This window comes from Cervus elaphus, chromosome 5 (genome assembly GCF_910594005.1).
Source record: "Cervus elaphus chromosome 5, mCerEla1.1, whole genome shotgun sequence".
NCBI classification, from domain to species: Eukaryota; Metazoa; Chordata; class Mammalia; order Artiodactyla; family Cervidae; genus Cervus; species Cervus elaphus.
Window position 1 is genome coordinate 757,434 of NC_057819.1, and position 23,951 is coordinate 781,384.

At 55.2% G+C, this 23,951-nt stretch overlaps 1 protein-coding gene and 1 non-coding gene across 3 annotated transcripts in view; both read left to right on the plus strand.

The window, feature by feature from the left end:
- Positions 1-6,095: 6,095 nt before the first annotated feature.
- Positions 6,096-23,951, plus strand: part of MED15 (mediator complex subunit 15) — a 46,322-nt gene continuing 28,466 nt past the window's right edge. Inside the window, exons 1-2 of one of the 2 annotated variants that reach the window (XM_043901074.1) lie at positions 6,096-6,275; positions 22,019-22,106. In XM_043901074.1, the coding sequence (XP_043757009.1) occupies positions 6,208-6,275; positions 22,019-22,106 (156 nt within the window). In that variant the 5' untranslated portion in view covers positions 6,096-6,207. The remainder of the gene's footprint in view (positions 6,276-22,018; positions 22,107-23,951) is intronic. The other variant, XM_043901073.1, reaches the window with a different exon arrangement.
- LOC122695746 lies at positions 15,242-15,348 on the plus strand. The gene has a single exon (XR_006341503.1). It is a non-coding gene; the product is annotated as a U6 spliceosomal RNA (small nuclear RNA).

Consider the following 23,951-nt stretch of genomic DNA (forward strand, 5'->3'; position numbering starts at 1 on the left):
ACCCAGCACGCCAGGCTTCCCTGTCCTTCATCATTTCCTGGAGCTTGCTCAAACTCAAGTCCATTGAGTGGGTGATGCCATCCAACCATCTCATCCTCTGTCGTCCCCTTCCCCTCCTGCCTTCAGTCTTTCCCAGTATCAGGGTCTTTTCCAGTGAGTCAGCTCTTTGCATTAGGTGGCCAAAGTATTGGAGCTTCAGCTTCAGCATCAGTCCTTCCAAGAGTGTTCAGGGTTGATTTCCTTTAGGATGGACTGGTTTGATCTCCTTGCAGTCCAACGGACTCTAAAGAGTCTTCTCCAATGCCACAGTTCAAAAGCATCAATTCTTCTGCGCTCAGCCTTCTTTATGGTCCAACTTTCACATCCATACATGACTATTGGAAACACCATAGCTTTAACTAGATGGACTAGCAAAGTGATGTCTCTGCTTTTTAATATGCTATTTAGGTTTGTCACCCAGCCTGTAAAAACTAAACACCCCACAACCCAGGACCATCTCACTTTCTGAGAGGGATGCATTCTGTCCATGGAACCTGTTTGTCTGTAAATAAATTCGCTTTCACCCTACTGTGGCTTACTCCTGAATTCTTCCCTGCATGAGGCCAAGGCTCCTCATTTGGCAGCTGGTCCCAGGGACTCACCTGATTGCTGGGACATGACCATCCTCTCACACTCCCTTATCTGGCAGCATGTGTCCATAAATAAACCGGTTTGGTACCTGACCTGAAGCAGGTAATTTAGAGGCTGTGATGTAGCAATGACCTTTTTTTTTTTTAAACCAAGTGACCAGGGATACAACCCAGGCCCCAGCAGTGAAGGCATGAAGTCCCAACCAATGGACTGCCAGGGAATTCCCAATAATAGTTTCTTAACTTCACCAAACAGTCAAGTAAACGCATTTCCCAACTGTTCTCTACATGTCCCTCCTCGCTGAATTTTGAAATTTATTGGCATCAAGGTTCAAACAAGGTCCTGGCTTTGCAGACAGGTGGGGTGCCTCTGGCTTCCCAGGTGGCGCTAGTGGTAAAGAATCCTCTTACTACTGCAGGAGACACAAGAGACGTGGGTCTCTTGTGGGTCGGGAAGATGCCCTGGAGAAGGAAACGGCAAGCCACTCCAGTGTTCTTGCCTGGAGAATCCCATGGACAGAGGAGCCTGGGGGACCGCAGTCCATGGGGTCACAAAGAGTCGGATATGACTGCAGTGACAGGATGGGGTACCTCTGAAGCCTATCTTTGCTTATCTTTGGGTTCCCCTTCACTTGTATTTTTCTTATTCTTTCTTTTCTTTTTTAGATAAGAAGTAGATTTCTTCGGATTCAGAGAGAAGCACCCTCCACAGACGAGTGCAGTCTGTCATAGAGGGAGAGTGTGGCAGCCTGTATTTTTCTTCTTGTTGAAGAAACTGGGTCCTTTGTCTTGTAGCCTCACCCTACCTGGATTTGCAATTCATAATGTGACAATCACTGCGGTGTAGACAAAGTGCTACCTGCTTGGGAAAAAAAGGTAAAAAAACCTGTAAAGATTATGTGATATACTCTTAGGGAGAACTGTGCGCTTCAAGAGAGAACTGGGCATCGTCTGGACCACACTCCTCTGGGTTATCAGATTTCCTTGCCATTGAAGTAGTTTACAACTCTGTACATTACAGATAATCACAGTGCAGAATAATTCTTGTCCCTAGACGTGCAAATTCTGCCAGATGGGGGGAGATCCCATTGATTTCTCTCACCTGCTGTGGGAGAGGTCAGTCTTGTCTATATTTGCACATTCAGTTTGTAACGGAGCAGGACCCTGTGGTCCTCGTCCGCCCCCAACCACACACCGTGTCCTACGCCTGCCTTTTGTCTGTAGAGAACCTTAGTCAAAGAGTAAGTTTAATCAGATAAATGAGAAATGCAGAAACAAACGAGAACAGTCAAAAGAGACCAAATAATAATAATGTAGTCATTAAGCATAGTCAAGGACCTTTTAGCTCTTTCTCAAGGACTATAGATAATATTCTGAGCCATATCCTGTGAGCTGTCTTACAGATACTGAAACCCCGGTGGAAGACGTTAACTCCATGATGATCAGACTGTACCCATGACCCAAGCTGCCACAATTCCGAAAACTAGCCTCAAAGAAATGGGAACAAACTGACCCTGGAACTAAAGATTAACTGGACCTAAAACAATCAAGATGATGCCGGTCAGACCACCTGATGGCCAGTCTGAAGATGACTGTCAGAGCTGACTGTGCTGTTTCTGCATGTAGTCCCTGCATGCACCCCCTACACTTTTGTCTATAAAAGCTCTTGCCGCACTGGTTGGCCGGGGGTGGGATGGGTGGTGGGGAGTCTGCCTTTGTACAGATGTCTCCACCCTCCCCTGCCAGCTGCCAGCATTGAAAGTAAAGACGTTTTCCTTTCCATCAGCATGGCCTGCTTGTTGGCTTTTGAGCAGTGAGCACTGGACCCACACACACCCCCACAAGCAATTTCAATACTCCTGAATATTAAAAAGCTGCTAAGAAGTTACCAGCTTCCTCATCAATGAGTTAATTAGAGTTGTGATTTTACCTTTTTAAAAAAATGTTTTAAATTAATGTTAAAAATGAGAAAAATTAATGTATTTTCGGCTGGATCTTCATTGCTGAGCGCAGGCTCTCTCTAGCTGTGGCATATGGCCTCCACATCACTTGGGCTCAGTAGTTGTGGCACCGGGGTTTAACTGCCCTGTGGCATAGGGGGATCTTAGTTCCCCGACCAGGGATTGAACCCACGTCTCCTGCATTGAAAGGTGGATCCTTAATCACTGGACCACCAGGGAAGTCCCTGAACCCACTTCTTTTCATCGAGATCACACACCTGCTCTCAGGATGTAATGAAGCTCAAGTGACTTATGTGTCATCACAGAAAGAATTCAGTGAGAGACAAAGTGATAGGTGAGAAGCGGGTTTATTTAGAGAGAAACACTCCACGGAAAGAGCCAGGCCATCTCAGAAGGCAAGAGTCTCCTGCATTGGCGGGTGGACTCTTTACCACTGAGCCAGCAAGGAAGCCAAAAAAAAAAAGCCGACTGTACTCCAATAAAAAATAAAGTTTCTACTATGTGTTGCTTTTAGAAGCAACAACTGCTGGCCACCTCCACACTCATAAATGATTGCCGGCTCCAAGACAAACACAGAAGAGGGGTTACAGCTGGCAAGTGCTGGCGTAGAAGTGAGACGAGGGAAAGCGGCAGGGCACAACTTTTAAAAGAACAGCAAAAGGGGGTTGAGGGCAAGAAGCCTGTGGTGGGAAACAAAGAAAAGAAGGCTGTTGGCGATAAGAAGCTGAAGAAGCCTGTGGTGGGAAAAAAGGCTGCAGGGACCAAGAAACCAGCAGCTGAGAAGAAGCCCGCTGAGAAGAAGCCCACAGAAAAGAAACCCACCTCAGAGGAAAAGAAGGCTGCTGCATAAACTTAAATTTGTTTATACCATAAATGCCAAATCATTTTGGACAGCTAATTTTGAATAAAGACCTGAACAAAGAGGCAATGAGAACATGAAAAAAAAATAAATAAATAAAAGAACAGCAAAGCCCTTGAGGACAGAACAACAACTAGTTAGAACTGCCAACATCCAAGAAGGTGGACGATTCGACTTCCAGTGGACCTGGAGCCTCATTATGCACCTATTGTAATATAATAGCATCTAAATGATGTGCTCACAGGTACTGTGAATTTTCTGAGGATGACAGTTCAGTTCAGTTCAGTTGCTCAGTCGTGTCCAACTCTTTGCGACCCTATGAACTGCAGCACACCAGGCTTCCCTGTCCATCACCAGCTCCTGGAATTTACTCAAACTCATGTCCATTGAGTCTGTGATGCCATTCCACCATCTCATCCTCTGTCGTCCCCTTCTCCTCCTCCTCCTGAGGCTGACATCTAAGGCCAAAAAGTGGGTGGTGGCCTGGTTCCTGGAAATCCCCACCCAATCTCCAAAACAGTTGGAATAACCCTCCCATTCATTAGTCTATGAAATTACCCAGCCCATAAGAACTAACCACCACATATTTTGGGACTGCTCCTGCCCTTCGAGAGGAACTGTATTTTATCTATGGAAAGTGTTTCTTTCTAAATAAATCCATTTCTTATCTGTCACTTTGCCTCTTGCTGAATTCCTCCTGACTGGAGACATAACCTTAGCTTCATTAAGTCCTGAGACCAGGTGTGCAATTCCAATGAAGAGACAGTGGGTTCGAGGCTCAGTCTGGATTTTGGCCGGGTCCAGTCCCCTATCTGAAGTGTGTGGTTTCAGGAGGGGCAGGCCAGCACCTTCCAGGATTAAGCACCAGAGTGAGGAGAGGGACTAGAGGGGTCCCTGTGCAAGGCTGGAAGGGGAGGGCCAGAGCCCCCAGGAGGGTGTGCAAGGCTTTCTAGAGGGAGGCTTCCAGCTCCTGCCTCCTGCAGCGCCCATCATGGTATCCACCAAATGTGTGGCTAGTGACAGGGTCCAGCTACGGCAAGGTGGTCTCGGGAACCAGCAGAGCAGAGGTTTGGCCCAGCACCTCGGGTGGCTTGGGAAAGGATCCTGCCTCCAGTCAGCTTCAGCTTCCTTTGCCATTTCCTCCCCAGAGTCCATTCAGGACCTACCTTCCTGTCTCTCCCCCTCTCTCCCTGAGGCCAGAAGGTCTGTGGCTGTCTCTGCCTCTCTTTCCATAGTCACCATCCATACTCTAACCAAGTTGTCATCACCTCTGGACCCCAGACAAAGGGATAAGTAGAAATAGAAGTCTGTAGCAAACACCAAAGGGGATAGCACTTAAGTTTATCTTGATGATAAATTCTTGACAATGTTCTGAGCCTCTTTGTCACAGGGAGCAACAGTAAGGACAGGAAAAAAAAAATCACTGAATTGGAGATATACAATATACATAACCAATATTTAATTCATGAATCACTTGGTTTATTGAACACAATTAGCACACAACACGGGTTAGTTGAAGCACACTTTAAAAGAGTGAGGTATATGATATGTGTATTGGATCTCAGTTTTATTAAACGTGCAAGAGGGACAGAGACAGGGCAATGAACCATTCCAGTCAGCCTGAGGGTGGCCAAGACATGGGCTTTAGGAGGTAAAACTGGGAGGTCCTAGGCAAACCAGCAAAAGTTGATCACCGCAGGGACAGAATTTTTTTGTTCACCTGGACACTTGTGGGATCCTAGTTCCCCACCAGCAGTCAAACCTGCACCCTGTCAAGTGAAAGCTTAGAGTCCCAACAGCTGGCCTGGCAGTGAATTCCCAGGACAGAATTTTTAAAAATTATTTTTGAAAGAATGAGAGCAAAAAAGTTTGAAGATGTGAACAGCTCTCCATCACTGCAAGACCTGAAACCTGAGGACAAGAGGGGCCCCTCTAGGGAAGCTGCTCACTGCCTCCTCTCCCAATCCCCTGTCCCCTACTCCTGTCTGGGGCTCACGGACACAGAGTGGACACAGCCCCTCCTGGGCCCAGCGCTTAGTAGGCATCGGTAGATGTCAGTTCAGCCCACGTTCCATGAGGCCCATCTTGGTGATTCATTCATTCATTCATTCAATAGCCTTTGTGGTCCACTTGGGCTCAGGATTCTTGTCACCTGCCTTCCCTCCCCAGGGGCACAGACAAGGCCCCATAGGATCAATCCGGCAGAAATTTCATCCTCCTAAGAGTATCCTAAAGCTTCACCCCCCCCCACCCCACCCCCTGGTCCATTCCCGCATGCCTCGCCTCCGGCTCCCTCTGCCTCCTCCACTCGGCACGTTCGTGTGCCTTTGGTGAGCATCTGGACTGTGTTCTCCACGGACAAGGCTGTTGGGCCAGACGGGAAAGCCTGTGCCGCAGGAAGGGCCGAGCTGGTGCTGAAAAATCTCTCATAAACAGTGTCTCCAAGGCATCCGCTCAGATAACGGGCGGCTTCGCGCCGCCTCCCCGAGCGGTGCGGATGCCCTGGGCTCACGGGACCTGCACACAGTAGGGCCACAGGCCAAGTAGGTGACCCGGAGCGCGGCGGGGGATGGGGCGCCCGCGGACTCCATTTCCCACAAGCGCGCGCGCGCGCCCCCATTTCCCACAATCCCCTCTCCTCTTCCGGCGCGGCCGAGGCGCCGCCGACGGCTTCCGGGTTTGGGCCTGGCTCCGCGACTGAGGCGGCAGCGGCGGCGGCAGCGGAGCGGGGCGCGGGAGGTGGGAGTGGGGCACCGGCATGGACGTTTCGGGGCAGGAGACCGACTGGCGGAGCGCCGCCTTTCGGCAGAAGCTGGTCAGCCAAATGTGAGTAGGGGCCGGGGCAGCGGCGCGACCCCCGCCCTTCCCCTCAGCCCTCTCCTCAGCTCTCCTCGCGGCGGGGGGCGGCGCGGCCGGACGGCTGGGTCCTGGGCGCCGGACCGCGGAGGGGACCGGGACGCGGCCCTCGCCGCCCACCCCTCCCTCCCCTCTGGGCTGCGGATTCGCCTTCATGAGTCGTAGTCTTGTAGCGGGCGAGCCCCGGCTTCTGAGTCATCATCCTGAGCTTTCGCATTCGTCCTTCGTGTGATCCGGAGGCGGCGGCCTTTCCCCCCTCTGCGTCCCACTGCGGACGGAGGAGCCTGGGGCCTCCCGTGGCGGCGTCCACAACGCTGGGCGCCTCGCGATTCCTCCTCGGAGAAGCGCCTGAGGGCGGAGGGGGCGGACGGGAGGGGCGGTGGGGGCGGGAGTCTGCGGGGGACCCCCTCCCCGCCGCGGGCTTCGCCGGAGGGTGACAGGAAGAGGCCGTCAGGAAGCGACCTTCGGTCGGGAGTGGGCGTGAAGAGCTGGGGTTGTTTGCCTCCTTCCCTGTCTCAGCTGCTGACCCCTCGAGGCTAGGGGCTGCCTGTCGCCCGGGGGCTTGGCGTGCCGAGCTCGTGCTTTTCCGCAGCTGCCGCTTGCGGGTTTACTGCCTTCTGCTAGAGCTTGCCGGGCCGGCGAGGGTCAGCCCCTGCTCCTGGGGGACGCGCCGCCGCCTCGGGGCGCAGTTACAGCGCCGGCTTTCTCCTACCGGAATTGATAGTTCGCTTGAGCAGGCCAGGAGCAGCCTTGGGGAGTAGGCGACGCAGAAATCGAGCCCCAGAAAGACGAGTAGGAGTGAGAAGGGCCGTCACCGCCTGCTGAGGCTTGGAGAGAGTGAGCCCCCACCGCGCAGCGGGGTGGTACTCTGCTAGGCTGAGTCGTGGGGGTTCAGGAGACGATCATGCAACAAGGGCGAACGGGGGCGGCCAGTTAGTGGTGGAAGCGCAGCTCTGGGGAGGTGAGCCTCTGTTTGGCACGGGGCCTGCCTGGAGGTGCTGAGATGCGGGAGTTGGGAAGATCCTTCCATTTCCCCACCCTCCCACCCCAGGCGGATCAAGAACAGGAGAGAGGCCAGGAAGGCCATTCCGAGAGTTCTGAGCACTTGGGTGTCTGGGGACCTGTCATTTTTCATGCCTGAATTCCCCCTGCTAGAGCCCTGTCTTTCTCATTGCTCCAGAAAATCGTTGAGGAGTGACCTAGTCAGGCAAGCGCTTATAAAGGCCTGCATGAGACAGTGCTGGAAACTGAAAGAGGAAGACAGTCCCAGGGAAAGAGGAGAGCGAGTGCAGATGGATGGTCCTTGCTGACTAACTGGATGGAGGGGGTGGGGTGCAACCGTGTGGAAGGAAGGAAGTGGGGGAAGGCAGGGAAGCTGGCAGTCCAGGGCAGGCAGTGGGGACTGGAGAACTTGGCCGGGCCCTGCAGTGGAATTGTCTGGGATGGTTCTGCCCATGTTACAGACTCAGTGCAATCTTGAGGCTTGGCCCACTTCTGGGCTCCTGGAAGAAAGGCCCCCAGGGCAGAGATTTCTCTTGGAGGAAGCCTGGAGTTTAAGGGCGGAAGGAAGGAGTTGTCCCTGAAGTGGGGCAGGTAGGGGAGTGTCTGAGGGCTGGGGGACCACTAATGAGGACAGACTGAGTACTTCTTGATTCAGCCTTCTGCTTCCAGAGAACCTGGGCCCTTTTTTTTTTTATTGCCAGTTTGGTGGTTAGATATTACTTTTCTGTTGCTGCCTACAATTTGTTTTGTTTAAAAACAACTGAGGTGTATTATTACCCAACAGTTTCTGTAGATCAGAAGTGGGCTCAGCTGAGTCCTCCCCAGGGTCTTCCAGGGCTGAAATGAAGATGTTGGCAGGTGCCTTTCCTCCTGGAGGCTCTGGGGTAGAATTTGCTTTCAGGCTCGTTCAGGTTGTTGACAATTCAGTTCCACACAGCTGGAGGACTGAGGCGAAATCGTTCCTCACTGTTAACCTTGCCAGGGTCGGTCTGTCTTTGTTCCCAGGGGCTGGCTCCATTCCTTCCCACACCCACGTGCCCAGCTCCAGCAAGGGTGGGCTCTTCTGCCCCATCCAGAAAAAAATAATACTCTGCTAGTGGCTTAGAGTAGATTGAGCTCACCAGGATAATCCAGGATGTTGTCCCCACTTTGAAGTCAGTGCCTTGATTAGATCTGAAGAGGCCCTTCTGCCTCTGCTGTGGGCATATTCAGGGTTAGGGCCTGGACACAATGGGGAGCCCAGGATGAGCAGTTTTGGAGGCTGTCTGCCTCACTTCTGTGGGTGTTCTCAGTTCTCAGATTTTCTCTTTTCTCTCCGGGTTTCACTTTGAAAGTGTGATTCTTGGTACCTTGATTTATGGTGTTCACAGAGTTACAAAAGAAGGTCAGGACACCTGGCATATTGTTACTTCTGACTTTCTACAGTGTTTATGCTGGAGCTTAAAATTGGCTGTCTTGGGAAATGGTTTGCTAGTTTGTTGTTTGGTTTTTTTGGTCTGTGCCACAGGGCATGTGGGATCTTAGTTCCCCAACCAGGGATTGAACCTGTGATCCCTGCAGTGGAAACCCGGAGTCTTAGCACCTGGACCGCCAGGGTGGTCCCTTGGGAAATGTTTTGAGTGGAAGTAGTTTATAGTTGAATGAGGAAAGCCAAGTGGAGAACTGGGACGTCGCAGAGGGAGGGGAGCCTCTGAGAGCAGTGCCCTGCCCTCACCCAGCTCTGAGTCGCTCTGGAGAGAACATGCTCAGAGCACGGGCTGAAGAAGCAGCTCCCAACTTCACTGTGGAAAGCAGCGTTAGTGGGGCTCGTCCCCAGGCCTTGCAGGAACGCCGGGGCAGCCTCTCCATAGCCCCCCACTCCCCGACTTGTGCCTCCCCTTGCTTCCCACTGCCCTGCTGACAACTCCTCGTGACTGTCCTCAGCGTCAGGACAGGGTTCTGGCTGGCCCGGCCCTGCCTTGCCACCTCTCTTGAACCCCCGCCCTTGTCCAGCCTCTGTGGGCTTTCAGCTTCTTGCCTGTTTCAAATTCTTTCTTTTTCTTTCCCTTTAAACAGTATATCATGGAGTATTTAAAGAATTCCACAACGTGTAGACTCCCCCTGCTGTATTCCTGACTAGCTCCTTCTCTTTGTTGATAGGTCTGCTTCAATATCAAATTCTCCAGGTCCTGCCCACCCTGCCTAGAGTGGGTCACCCCCTGTAATGTGTCTCTGGCCCTTTGAGTTTCCTGCAAGACTCTAATCCTGTGAAAATAACACCTGGCGTGTGAAGCACTTGCTGAAGCATGCAGGAGCAGGCGGCGTCCTGGGGGCTGTGTGAGCCGCTCTCTCAACCACTGTCCTGGGCGACTGGCTCCAGCACGCACTCTGAAGCTTGGGAGCTATCCTTTCTCCACTTGTTAGCTGAGTGACCTTGGGCACGTCACCTTTCCAGTCATCTCTCGAGGCAGGCATCCAGGCTGTCTCACAGGGCTGGAGGGCTTGCAGTGATGTGTCGCCTGACGCCCCTACCCCAGGCCCTGGCAGGAGGAGGGGCCGGTGCTGGTGAGGGACCAGTGACGCTTATAGGAGCCTCTGGGGAGGGTAGCTGTGAACCTCTCGGTGGGCTCAGATGGGCTCTTTGTGGAACACCTGCTTTCCCCGCAGGACCGCAAGAGCAGCCCCCCGAGGGCCCCCAGCTGGCCTTTGTGGGCCTTAGACCTGACTCCTGGGGTCGTTGGGTTAGTGTTGTGCACACGTGTCCGGTCTGTTGGCTTCTGGAGAACAAGCATGTGTGAGAAGTGAGCAGCGCTCCGCCTGCCATAGGGTGGGTGAGCAGTGAATGCGAGAAAATGCTGCCTTAAGCGTCTCCAGAGACTTGTCTTGAGTTTTGTGTTGATACCTCCCACCCTTGAGTACAGCAGGATGCACCTTCAGGCGTGGAGTGAATGAACGTCCCCTGGGCTGACAGATGCCAAGGGGAGGAGAGAGGGCTGGGGGAGGGCAGCCCTGGTCAGGGCTCGAGTCGGGGGCCAGGGTTGGGGAGGGAGCGCCGAGGGGAGTTGCGGGTGGGGGTCAGTGACAGGTCAGCCGCCTCTTCTGCCACAGCCCCAAAGGGACGTGGGAGATCCAGGTCTGCGACCTAGGAGGTGCGGAGATTTCAGCCTAGATCGGAAGGAGCATGCCGAGTGCTGTTACCCAGAAACAAAATAAAACAAGCACAAAAGCTGAAGAGAACAACCAGACAGCACCTTGCACGGGTCTGGAGAGGTCTGCAGACGGAGGGGAGCGTCCTGAAGCTTGCGCGTCTGGAGCCTGCCTGTGGCCTGTGGTCCCTCCCTCGGGCAGAAGCCGCTGAGTCTTGGCCGACGCTTTTCCTGGCTTGGCCACAGGCCGCAGCAGCCCCAGGCCTCCGTGGTGTGACTCTGGCCTTTTCTCCAGTGCGGAGGCTGCTGAGACCATCACTTTCTTCCTCGCCGGGTGTCAGCCACATGGCTGGGCTGGTGTCTGGGTACAGCCCACAACCAGAATGTCTGGGCCCCAAGGCCAGGGGCCCTGTCTGGTCACCATAAGTCCAACTGAAGCAGCCAGAACGCGATTGGTGAGACACTGACTTCAGGGTCCTGGGCCTTGGCTCTGCTCCCCTAGACCAGGAGAGAGAGTGACCTGAGGGGACGGGAGCCCTCCGTCACCCAGGGTTTTCTCTACGGCAGCTGAAACGTGGGGGCGTGCTCTGCGCCCTGCTGCAGGAGCTGGCCTGTTGGCTCACCCACCGCCTTGAGGCAAACTGCCTTTTCTCTGAAAGAGTGGTCACGTCTCTGGGGAAACTGGGGGGATGGACGTTAACCCAAGCCAGATGTGCCGAGAGCGCTTTGGTGGGACCACTGCCAGTGGGCATCCTGTTGGCAATTGTAGCCACTCCCCATGGGTCACTGGGTCCCACAGGGTGGCTGACACAGCACCACAAGCCCCGCTGACCTTTGGCCTCATGGGCTGCAGCCAGCCTCCAGCCCCACCAGCTGCAGCTCTCACATCCCTTCCTGGCTGGAAATTGTCCCGCTGTTAGTGCCATTCCTGACCTGGTGGCCGTGGCTGGTCCAGGACCCTAAGTGGGCATTCTAGGGTGGGAAGGACCGTAACAGTGTCGTGAAGGACAAGGGGTACTTGCCCCAGAAGAGCATCCCTCAGGGCAGTGATGTCGGTTATGAACCCAAAAGGTCAATTTTTAAAGGAATTCTGATGGCTTCTTAAAAATTCAAAATGGGTCATAGAAACAAGTAGTGTAAAGACCCCGCCACACCTGTGTGTTCAGCACTCGGCTTCAGCTTGTCAGCTCTCGCCTCAAGGACTCCACCCTCTGTCCCCAGTCACTCTGACGCCCAGAATGTTTGGGTGGCAGCCGGTGGACTCAGCTCCGTGCCGGGATCCCTCCTCCAGAGTCTGTGCATGCGTGCCTGCCGCCTCTACCGTGCCAGGCTGCCCCAGCTCTGGGCATGGGAGCCCACGGGAGCCCAGCCCTGGACATGGCTGCCCCGCCTCCTGCTTGCTTCCGTGGCTCAGCACGAGGCTCCGTGCCACTCGCCCTCCCAGGACTCCCAGTGGGCTGCCCCACCCCCCGCCCCGCTGTGCTCCATGACTGCCTCACCTACAGTTTACATCTGGATTGTTGGAATTCTTGTCACCCCCTGGTCTGAGCCCCTCCAGGCAGGAACATCACGAACGTTCTTGAGTCACAGTTGCTTCCTGCCTCTGCTGGGGTGACAGTGGGTCACCCTAATGGGTGCCCATCTCAGAGTCTGAGAAAGTCACAGCACCACGCATGCGGGATGCAGGCAAGCTGGTGTCCCCACGAGCCGTGGACGTCGGGTGCAGGTTGAGTTTAAGTCGTTACTTTTGGCTGGTTGTCTGAGTGATTTTAATTTTCTTTGTACTTTGTAGTACACGTGGGTACTGTGTAGTTTAACAGCCAACATGTATTTGTTTGCAGTCAGAAATCTCTTGAAGGAGAGGTAGACTCTGTGTGCAGGGAGGAGGGGGAGGGCCGTGGTCTCCTCCAGCTGCCGTGAGGTGGCGAGTTGCCCGTGCCCTGAGTCAGGGTGGGCAGCCTCCTTCGCCCAGCCCGGTGCCAGCACAGCCGTCTGAAGGCGGTTCTGCCCTCCCCACCCCTGCTGAGAGGCTTCTGCTTTCCATCTGAAGCTGCCTGTCCGGGCTGCCTCCCTGCCTCTGCCCCGCCGGGCCCCGCTGCACGCCCCTGGCTGCAGGCGTGTCCCCTCTCCCTGCTGGAGGTCTGGCATCGTCCCTCCTCCCGACCCCTGATGGCTCCGCTCACAGTGGTCCTACTTCCTCCTGAGGACCCTGATTGTCGCACCCTGATTGGATGCATCCTGGCATGAACCGAACAGGTGAACTCTCCTTTGCTGTTTCGACACTCGTGGTCACTTACTTTGCCTTGCCAGCAGTGTTAGAAGTTTGTGGGAGCAGGGCCTGGTCACACTTCAGTGTCCCGCGCACCCCTAGGTGCCTTGTCTCAGGTGAGGGACGCCGGGCGGCTGCAGGGAGGGATGTGGAAAGCAGTGTGGAGCTGTGTAGACATGGGAGTCCAGGCTGTTCCTGGATGGTTCTGTTCAGCAGATAAGCAGAGGAGTACCTGGTCCCAGAGACAGGGGAGGGTAGTTAGGAGCCCAGGCGTGATTACCTTGAAACCACAGCTCCAGGGGTGGGGGACGCACCCCCCACTTTGATAAGGAAGCTCTGCTCATGAGGACGCCTGGTGGTCCCTTGCTTGGCCCTGTCACTGCCGAGGGTGCGGATTCCGCCCCTGGTCAGGGATCTCTCAAGCTGTGGGGTGTTGCCAAAGGCAAGCAAAAGAAGGCATGCCTTGCTAACCCAGGCGGGGTCTGTTAATAATGGACTCTGACTGAATGAGTTGTGTATCCAGGTGCAGTAACTTGGCACAGTGAATCCTTGGAGAAGACGCTTGAACCTTTCGTTTTTGAGGCTGTTTGTGACAGCAGAGTGCTCGGGTGTATCCTCTCTCCGCTCGCTGGTCCTCGCTGGGCTCTGCTCCGACTTTGTGCAGAGCAGCGGGTGATGTCAGGCTCCTCCTGTTCTGGGGGCCAGGGTAAGGACCAGGGTGGGGTGTGACCCACTGGCCTCTGCTCAGCCCCTCAGCATCCAGGCCGGGCGGGGCAGGCAGGGGCATAAGGCGCTGCCCGGGGCGCGCTGCTCTCCGAAGCCTCTCCGGACTCCGGGGCTGGGGCAGTGCTCAGGTGCGTCCCCGCTGACCCCGTCCTCTCTCTCTTTCCAACTCCCTTTCCGTCCTCATCAGAGGTGCGGTGTGAGGAAGTGCTCTGGCCGCCGGGTGTGGGCTGGAGCCCCTGTTGTCAAGTGGAGAGAAAGCCCTGTGGGCCACCGGGGGCCCTTCACAGCTGTCAGGTACTGAGAGTCACCCCAGGGAGGACGCGGGGACCCCTGCCCGGGGCTGAGGTCAGTTTGGGCACTAAAGCTGAGGGTGGGGCTGAGGCGCCGCTCAGGGCCCCCCAGACTCCCGTCGTGTGTCTGTGTGTGGAAGCAGAGCCCATCCGCCGCCCAGGCTGCATCCTGAATGGCCGGCACCCGGTGCTCCAGCTGGGCAGAGCTGGCCCTGCCCCCCTGACCTCCTGGCCACGGAGACGCCTGCTCCCGCACTTGCCGTCCTTGGAAACCACGCTGTGCGCCCCTGGGCCCGGGCTCCGCTAAGTGTCACGTGCGCGCCGCGAGCGCTGCTCCACCGTGGCCCACGGCGCGGCCCCCCCCCCCCCCCCCCCCCCGCCCCCGACCCCTGTCACTTTGCCACTGAGCCTGACAGCCATCGGCTGTGTGAGCCGCCCCCGGCCGCCCGGTCCTGTCCCCCGGGGCGCCGCAGGGGCTCTCTGGGCTCTGCCTCCGGGCCAGCCTTCAGGCTCTTCAGCCAGTGGGCGTTGCCAGCAGCTCTGAGGGGTTGCCGCCCTATTAGGCTGCCTTCATCACAAGCACCTTGTTACCTTTTCACGCGGCGACAGGAGGGAGGCTTTGAGACACGAGTGATGACATGCAGGCTGTGAGGGGCATCTGCCCGCCCGTGGGGGAAGCGGGGAGCCCCGCACTGGGCCCTGCGGGCCGTGCGAGGAGCGGAGGGAGAGGATGTGGGAGCAGGAAGCCTGTCCCAGCAGTGCTGGCCCATCTCCAGCTCCTGTTTCAGTCAGTGGGGCTGGTGGGCAAAGCCCCTTCATTCCGTTCAGATAACATTGCAGATGATTTCAAAGGAGCAGAGTGTTTTTCATGCTCTCTCTGCCCAGAGGTGGCTCTTACTGACATTTTGATCACTTTCCTTCAGTCCTGCTTCTTTGGGTATGTGACTTGATGTGTGTGCATTTTAAATATGCCAGTACACACACGGCCCCATGTTTTTGAAGTGGAATGAGACTCTGAGTTCAGTTTGAGTGGTGGCTTTCTCACGACCACAGTCGCTGCCCTGGGGGACTCTGGCTGGGACTTGTGTGTCCATGGTTCCAGTTCTCAGGAGGCTAGACACAGTGGTTCCAGATCGGAAAAGGAGTATGTCAGGGCTGTATGTTGTCACCTTGCTTATTTAACTTATATGCACAGTACATCATGCAAAATACTGAACTGGATGAAACACAAGCTGGAATCAAGATTGCTGGGAGAAATATCAATAACCTCAGATGTGCAGATGACACCACCCTTACGGTAGAAAGTGAAGAGGAACTTAAGAGCCTCTTGATGAAAGTGAAAGAGGAGAGTGAAAAAGCTGGTTTAAAACTCAACATTCAGAAAACTAAGGTCATGGCATCTGGTCCCATCACTGCATGGCAAATAGATGGGGAAACAGTGGAAACAGTGACAGACTGTCTTCTTGGGCTCCAAAATCACTGCAGATGATGATTGCAGACATGAAATTAAAATATGCTTCCTCCGTGCTCGCTTGGGCAGCACATATACTAAAATTGGAACAATACAGAGAAGATTAGCATGGCCCCTGCGCAAGGATGACACGCAAATTCATGAAGCGTTCCATATTTTTTGTTCATCGCAGCACTGTTTATAATAGCCAGGACATGGAAGCAACCTAGATGCCCATCAGCAGACAAATGGATAAGGAAGCTGTGGTACATATACACCATGGAATATTACTCAGCCATTAAAAAGAATTCATTTGAATCAGTTCTAATGAGATGGATGAAACTGGAGCCCATTATACAGAGTGAAGTAAGCCAGAAAGATAAAGACCATTACAGCATACTAACACATATATATGGAACTTAGAAAGATGGTAATGATAACCCTATATGCAAAACAGAAAAAGAGACACAGATGTACAGAACAGACTTTTGGACTCTGTGGGAGAAGGCGAGGGTGGGATGTTTAGAGAGAACAGCATCGAAACGTGTATATTATCTATGGTGAAACAGATCACCAGCCCAGGCTGGATGCATGAGACAAGTGCTCGGGCCTGGTGCACTGGGAAGACCCAGAGGGATCGGGTAGAGAGGGAGGTGGGAGGGGGGATCGGGATGGGGAATACGTGTAACTCCATGGCTGATTCATGTCAATGTATGACAAAACCCACTACAACATTGTAAAGTAATTAGCCTCCAACTAATAAAAATTTTAAAAATAGAAAAATAAAATAAGCTTCCTCCTTGGAAGAAAAGCTATGACCAACCTAGACAGCATATTAAAAAGCAGAGACATTGCCGACAAAGGTCCATCTAGTCAAAGCTATGGTTTTTCCAATAGTCATGTATGGATGTGAGGGTTGGACCATAAAGAAAGCTGAGCGCCAAAGAATTGATCCTTTTGAACTGTGGTGTTGGAGAAGACTTTTGAGAGTCCCTTGGACTGCAAGGAGATCTGACCAGTCCATCCTAAGGAAATCAGTCCTGAATATTCATTGGAAGGACTGAACCTGAAACTCCAGTACTTTGGCCACCTGATGGGAAGAACTGACTCATTGGAAAACAAGGCAGGAGGAGAAGGGGACGACAGAGGATGAGATGGTTGGATGGCATCACTGACTCGATGGACATGAGTTTGAGTAGGCTACGGGAATTGGTGATGGACAGGGACGCCTGGTGTGCTGCCGTCCTTGGGGTCGCACAGACTCGGAGACGACTGAGCCACTGAACTGAACTGAGACACAGCGAGCCTTCTGGTCTGTCTGGGTGGGGAGGGACTGGACCGACTTCTGGTTACTAGAGCAGGTTTTCTGAGGCTTATTACTTCCCCCGTCCCAGAGGCCCAGGATCTCTAGGCCACTTGGTCGCTCCCTGTGTAAGGGCCCGAAGGATCCCACTGTAGGACACTCTTGGACGTGAGCCTTCTTCACACATCTCCAATATCTTCCTGTGTGCTTGAAATGACCCAGTCTGTCTGATTGGGTGAAGTAGAAAAGGATACTTTATTACTTTGCCAGGCAGAGGGGGACACAGTGTGCTCCTGCCTTAAAAAACTGTGTGTTCCCCCGCCTCCCCACAGGGAGAATTTGATGAGGGTTATAACAGTGGTTCAAGGGCGGGGTCTTTGACAAGATGAGGGTGTGAGCAGGCTTGCACCAGATGAGATGACCCTTTTATTTCCTATCTTGTTCAAAGTTCCATTAGGACTTCTCTAACCCTTCACAGAAGTAGGGGTCATGGGAGTGCGGTCTCCCCACTACTTGGAGAGTTCACATCATGGGACCAGCGTTTCACCTCCTTCTCCCTGGACTATTTTCAGTCACATCCCAGATACCGTGTAATTCTCAGTGCCCAGATCAAGTGCGGATCTCTGGAACACAGGACTTTGCTCCTCCCGAACACTTCACAAGTCCTGTGAGATAAGCACTTTCGTAAGCTCTTGGCTTGACACAGACCATCCTTACCCAGTGGTTGCCCCCGGAGGGGGGGGGGGCGGGTGGCTGGGATGCACTCAGGGCCAGAACCTGGGGAGCCACTGTGGTCCCAGACCTGGAGCCCCGGGGTCAGTGCCTAGATGAGTCAGACATCCAGAGTGGAGAAGATGACGAAGCTTGTGTGGCTTCTCTAGCTCAAATAAGACACACCCTCCCAAGAGCAGCGGTAGCTTCTTTAGGTCTGGTTCTTTCACTGAGCCTCATCCGCTGTTAAGAAATCTTTCCAGCAGAAACTGGAGAGCTCTGTCAGACCAACAGAGATGTGAGGACAAAACAGGGAGTCAAGGTCTGGGATGTAGCTTGAGACAGGTTCCCAGCTGCTGTGAGGGCGGGCAGGCGGCCTCCTTTCAGGCCGGGAGCGCCTGCTTGCAGCTGGTGACAAAGCCAGCTGCGTCTCATCGTTTCCTGCCCTGGGTGCTGGGCCGCACCGACACGAGTGGCCTCTCCCGCAGGGGGCGCCGTGTGCCGGGCCCTCTCTGGTCCGCGCCTCTGACCACACTGGCCAAGGGCTGCGTCCTCTGGCCTGTCCGTGCTGCAGGGCTGCCTGCCCCTCCCCAGCTTGCTTCTGCTGCCTGGGGGCGAGGCCCTCCAGGCTGGTGCCCCACAGGGCCTGCTGTCGGGGCTCTTGCTCCTGGCGGTTTCCCCCTCAGGCTCAGTGCCTTGGGCCCGTGGCCTCCAGGAGGGGCTCTGGGGAGGCCTGCCAGTCCCCATGCCCGCGGACTCCTGGGTGGTGGGGCTTCCTCGAGGAAGAGCCACCCGTCCCGCTGCTGCTTGGCCCCAGCTTGAGCCTGGCGCCTCTCCTCTCGGAGAGCTTCAGGGCAGCTCGCCTGGCTCCCCAGCTCAGGGCGGCACTTAAGGAGCGTCCCTCCACTCGTGTCCTGGGGGCTCCATCCCCGCCACCCCGAGGTGCGCTCTTCCCCAGGTCTTCACAGCTGTGGCCCTCCTGTGGTCTCTGTCTCCTGTCTCCTGTCTGTGGCTCTGGCTCTGCCCTGTGGGAGACGTCTTCAGTTTGATCTCTGACCTTGCCTGATAACCTCTAAGAAACTTTCATTTGTAAGAACTTTTTTTTTTTTTGGGCAGTCTGACTTTTCTGGTTTTACAGTATCCTGTCTGGTTAAATGGATGCGATGTCTTATCTATTATACTAGGATAATAAAGGTAGTTTCTTGATATTTTCTTCTTCCTGCTGAGTTTCTCCAGGGGATCTTTATCTGTCGTGTTAGGTGTGTGGGAGCCTGTGGTCAGCTGCTTACTCTGACAGGGCTCTGTGAAGGCAAGTGGAAATTATACCTGCGGGTTCTGTCCCTCTTTCCAACCTGGATTTTCAGCTCTTATTTAATTTTAGTTTTATTCAAGTGAGGTTATTACAGGGAATGTGTTTGTTTGGATTATGACTTAAGCTCGTGCCCCACCCTTCGCGTGGCTCTGTTCTAATGCAGGTGGCTTCCTCTTCTGAGAGCCACAGCGCACACTGGAACCTATATACATATATATTTATTTATTTTTCATTCTGGCTGATCCTTTATCATCCTCCTCTCCAAAAAAGTTCACAATTTTGAAGAATTCAGTGCCTAAGAGAGTGTAATACTTGAAGGGACAAACCAAAGAAAGTTTAGGTCCTTTCTGACTTGACAGTATGAACCATATAGATGTGTGAGTTGGACACAGCTGTGTTCCCTCTCGGGGCCAGTGCGGTGACTCCCTCTCCTCTCCGGAGGTGGGCTCCCCGGCTTCCTTGGTGCCCGACAGCGTTTAGGGAGGGCGGGACAGTTCTTTCCTGTGCTGGCCTGAGCCGTGCTTCACCACTCAGCTCCCCGGGCTGTGCTGCAGGTGTGGGGAGCTCGCCCCCGGCCCTTGGGCCCTGGCACCCCTCCTTGGACCTCAGGGCAGAGCTTGAGCTTCTCCTTCTCTCTGACTGATAAAAATGTGGGAGGAACCTCTTTTCCGTTGAGGCAGTCCAAGTGCAGGTTGGAATAGAATTGCCAGACACAGAGCCCCATACGGGACCCCAAATGTTGGGGCAAGCACGGGTAGGGGAAGAATCTCTCCAGACATAGAGAATGTCAGAAGGGAGTGAATTTGTTAAGAACAAAGAGCAGAAATAACGTGGGCACCGTGAGTGCAGTGGGCCGAGAACTCCTGACAGGCAAGGGAGAGTCGACAGTTTTCCTGAGTTAATAGCCAATTTTTATAGCCTCAAGACAAAGAAAATTCCTGCTGGAAGGTTGGTGTTAAGTGATCAGTTGGGGCACTGGTAGGGTGTTCACTGGAGTGGGCCTCTTTGCCTACTGGGGAGTCGGGAAGCTTGTTAGTGATGATCAGGGAGGAGGGGTCTTTTGGTGATGGTTATGAAGGGGCTCAGTCAGCTTCGGAGTGACCTGGGTTCCGGGCTCCGCTTCTGTGGCCTTGGTGCAAGGCCTTGCCCCTGGGGTCTTGGGGGCAGGCCTCAGCATCTTCCACCTGTTGAGTCCTTCCCGCTCTATGCTATGTGCTCTGGTGATGTGCTTCAGAGGGCCTTGCCCCTCCCGCCGTGGGCGTGGCACGTCCTCTTATCGTCCTCCCTGCTGCTGTGATTCGGGTCTTACGCTGGGTGCAGGGTCAGCCACCAGTCACAGGCTTCTGTCCCTGGTGGCTGAAAAAAAGCAGCCTGCACACACAGGCCACACTTGGCCAGGAAGCCTCTCCTGGGAGTGGGGCAGGGCTGCAGAAACCCCCACCCCCGAGAGGTCCGTTGGCTGACGGTGTCATGGTTCCCAAATTGAGCAAGTTTCCTTTGGTGCATGAAAGCCTTTGGGTGGGTGGAGGGCATCCGGTCTCCCTGAGGCCAGGAGCTTTTGCACGGACCCCAGAGGGAGGGGCGGGGTGCTGGGAAGTCACCCCGTCACACCCGGGGAGGCCACCTTGAGGAGGGGTTGTCAGGAGAGACGGGAGCGGGGGCGGGAGGTTCCGGTGAGACTGTTCTCCGACCGGCTTCCGTCACACCCTGGCGCTTCCTGTGCCTGTGTGCCTGACAGTTCCTCCTGTGACCTTAGCATGACCCCGCGAGGTAGCACTGTCCCGTCCGCCCTCTGCAGGGGGGACGCACAGGCACCTTGAAGTGGCACTTGCACAGGGTCACCGCTGGGGGTCTGGGTGGCCAGGGCCCATGGCCTGGGGGCACACAGCGGGCATCTGCCTTCTGCTGCAGATGCCAGCATTGGGGACGAGGGCTGGACACTGGCTGAGTGGAGTTCCCCCTGTGGAGGCCTGGAGGCAGAGGCCACCGCAGAATGGCCCGGGCATGGTGAGACGTGGGTTGAGGACCGAGCCGAGAAGAGGAGGCCCCCAGGTGTCTCTTCTGGGCGGTGGTGGGCACAGTGCCCAGGCTGCAGGGGGTTCCTGGTGTGTCCCTGCAGGTGGGTTCTGGGCTCCGGCTGGGGGACTCGGGGGCTCGGGTGGTGGGTCAGGTCTGGACCGGAGACCAGTGGAGCTCTGCCTGGGCAGAGGGGCGGCCCCCCGCTCCCCCTGAGGATGGGTCTGCTCAGTCACCTCTGTCTGAGATGCTTGGGGTCTCAGAGCCCACCTCCACATGGAGCGCCTGCCCTGCCAACCTCAGCCCCTGCCCACGTGCTCCCCGGCCTGCCGGGGCCTGGCCTTGTGCTCCCACTGCCTTCCTGTCGCCTCTTTCTGAGCCTGGTTGCATGTCTCCTGGTGCGTGGGTCTCCTCCACTCTGGCTGCCTCTCCAGCAGGAACCTGTTGCTGCCTCTGGGCCCGGCACAGGTGCGGGCTCTGGGAAGTGGGCAGAAAGTAGGGCTCTGACCTCATGTGGGGAACGAGCTACCTGACAGTGGGGTGGCTCCGTGGCGTTTCACTTTTCTTCACGCGCTAGTACCGATCTCTCTCAGCGTTTGGCGTCCTTCCTGGGATTTCTTTGGGGATGACAGATGTGGTCCTGCAGCACCCTGCACGCTCGCGGTGCCCGAGGTGTGGGTGTTTTTCGAACTGTCAGAATCTCACGGTATCGATTGAACCAGGCTTGTTGGATTCTGTTGTGGGGGTGAGGGGTTCTTTTATCAGTGAACCCAGCGCTGGGGAGAAAGGCGGGGAGACCCATCCTGCAGGGAAGAAAGTGGCCTGTGGGCAGGGGGCCCGGCTGGGGGCCCTAGCCTGGCGCCCCCTCCTTTCCAGCAGGTACGCACCTGTCCTTACCCTTATGGGGGCGTTGGGTGTGTCCTGCCACCCTGACAGGCTCCAGCATAGCCGTGCGCACGGCTGTTGCCCTCCAGGGCGTCACATGATGAAAACTTGGCTCCGATTCCTTCTCTTGCTGTGCGTGCATTCGCATCTGTGATGTTGGCGTCTGCCTTGAGCTGGAGGTTGATGAGGTCAGGCTCATCTCCTTGGTCCCCCTGGGAGGACCTGCGTGTGGGAACTTTGCCTTGGGGGGGCTAAGGTGACTGGCATGGCCCCTCCGTCCTGCAAGGGTCCCATTGCTCTTGGCACTGGAGTTGGGAGGGGATGTGGGTGTCCACAGGGCAGGAATTGGATGTGGCCACCACTCTGCCATCGACTGTGCTGGTTGTGGGCAGCCCTCGGCTGGCCCCTCTGCCCGCCCGAGCTGGGCGGCTGCTTTGTTGCCAGGGTGACCGCCGTTCCTGGCCTGGCCACCTTTCCTCGCTGTACTGAGGGCCCCTCCCTCCGTGCCTGCCCTGGGCCTTGGCCAGGCTGGTGGGCCGGGCCGCCCGTGGGCCCCAGACAGCTGCTGTGAGGGCCCGCTGGCCAGGGAGCCTGTGTCAACATCTCTCCTCCTTTGTATTCCAGCGAGGATGCCATGAGGAAGGCTGGCGTGGCCCACAGCAAATCCAGCAAGGACATGGAGAGCCACGTGTTCCTGAAGGCCAAGACCCGGGTAAGGCCTCGGGGGACGGTGCTGTGGGGGCTGGGGCCAGGCCACGGGGACGGGGCGGCTGCTCACTGCTGGGTGCTGCTCTGCAGGCCGTCCCCTGCGTCTGTGGTACGGCTGTGGGAGGGCAGTGCGTGGGTGCCCAGGCCAGCCTGTTGGCACCCCTGTTCGTGCCCAGTTCCCGTGAGTCCTGCCGGGTGCTGCTGGGCCTTGGCGGCTCCTGGGGACAGTGCCCCAAGGCAGAAACACTCTGTCCTCAGGCTCAGTCCTCCCTGGGGTCGGGCCCTGGCAGGTGGGCCCAGGAGGGCTCCCGCCCCCTTCTAAGTGACGCAGGTGATGCTTGTGGAGGGTGTGGCCCTGGCAAGGATTGGGGGGGCGGCGGATCAAGCGGTTGGGGCGGGTCCTTTGTGAGTTCTCACAGGAACTGGGGCTGCCTGGGCCCCACGTGACCCCTCCTGTCATTGTGCGCACCTCGGGGGCAGAGCTGCTCGTCGCAGTGAAGCGGGACAGACACACAGCAGGCGGCTTGTGTGGGCTGCCTGGCTCTGCCGAGCGCCTGGCGCCTGAGCGCGGGGCTCAGCTCTGGGACCCTCTGTTGCGAGTTGAAAGCAGACGGTATTTACAGTCAGGTACTGGTGTAGGTAAACCAGCTGTCAAGACGTACAGAGCTCCGTCGGGGAAACTTGAGCCTGTCTGAGAGTTTAGATGAGGTAAATATTTTCTGAAATGGGAAGGCAGAGCTGACTGGCTGCAGAGCACAGTTTCTGAAATAGAAACCACGTGTGCAGCCTGGGCTTGGAGATCAGCACGCACACACATGTGTTAGTGAGCACGTGTAGGTGAGGGATGAGCCTCCCTTGCACATAGAGAATGGTAAGCATTTTCGTCTTTTTTAACAGCCTTATCAAGCCCTGATTCGTATATTATACAATTCACCCATGTAAAGTCTGCAATTCAGTCGTCTTTAGGGCCTTCACAGAGTTGTGCAGTCATCACCATGATGTGTTTCAGGGGATTTTCTTTTCTTTGTTTTCCTTTTTGTGATGGCGCTGCTTGGCTTGTGGGATGTCAGTTCCCTGACCGGAGATTGAACCTGGATCCTGGCAGTGAAAGCCTGGAATCCTGACCACTAGGCCCCCAGTGCTCTCCCTAGAGCTTCTCCTAAAGAAACTCTGTGCCTATTAGCTGCACTCCCCATCCTCCTCAGCCCTAGGCAGCCACCTAGCTGCTTTCTGTTGCTATCGATTTGCTTGTCCTATACTTTTCATATAAATGCAATCGTAAAATACATGTTTTTGTGACTGGCATCTTAGTAAAATATTTTCAGTGTTTATCTATGAGCCATGTTGTGGAATGTACTTCATTCCTTTTTATTGCCAAGTAATATTCCATTGCATAGATGTACCACATTTTATTTATCCATCCATCATTGTCAAAGCTATGGTTTTTCCAGTAGTCATGTATGGATGTGAGAACTGGACCGTAAAGAAGGATGAGCACCAAAGAATTGATGCTTTTAAACTGGTGTGGGAGAAGGCTCTTGAGAGTCCCTTGGGCTACAAGGAGATCAAATCAGTCAATTGTAAAGGAAATCAGTCCTGAATATTCATTGGAAGGACTGATGCTGAAGCTCCAATACTCTGGCTGCCTGATGCGAAGAACTGACTCATTAGAAAAGACCCTGATGCTGAGAAAGATTGAAGGTGGGAGGAGAAGGGGACGACAGGAGGAGATGGTTGGATGGCATCACCGACTCTGTGGACGTGAGTTTGAGTAAACTCCGGGAGCTGGTGAAGGACAGGGGAGCCTGGTGTGCTGCAGTCCATGGGGTCGCAAAGAGTCAGACACAGC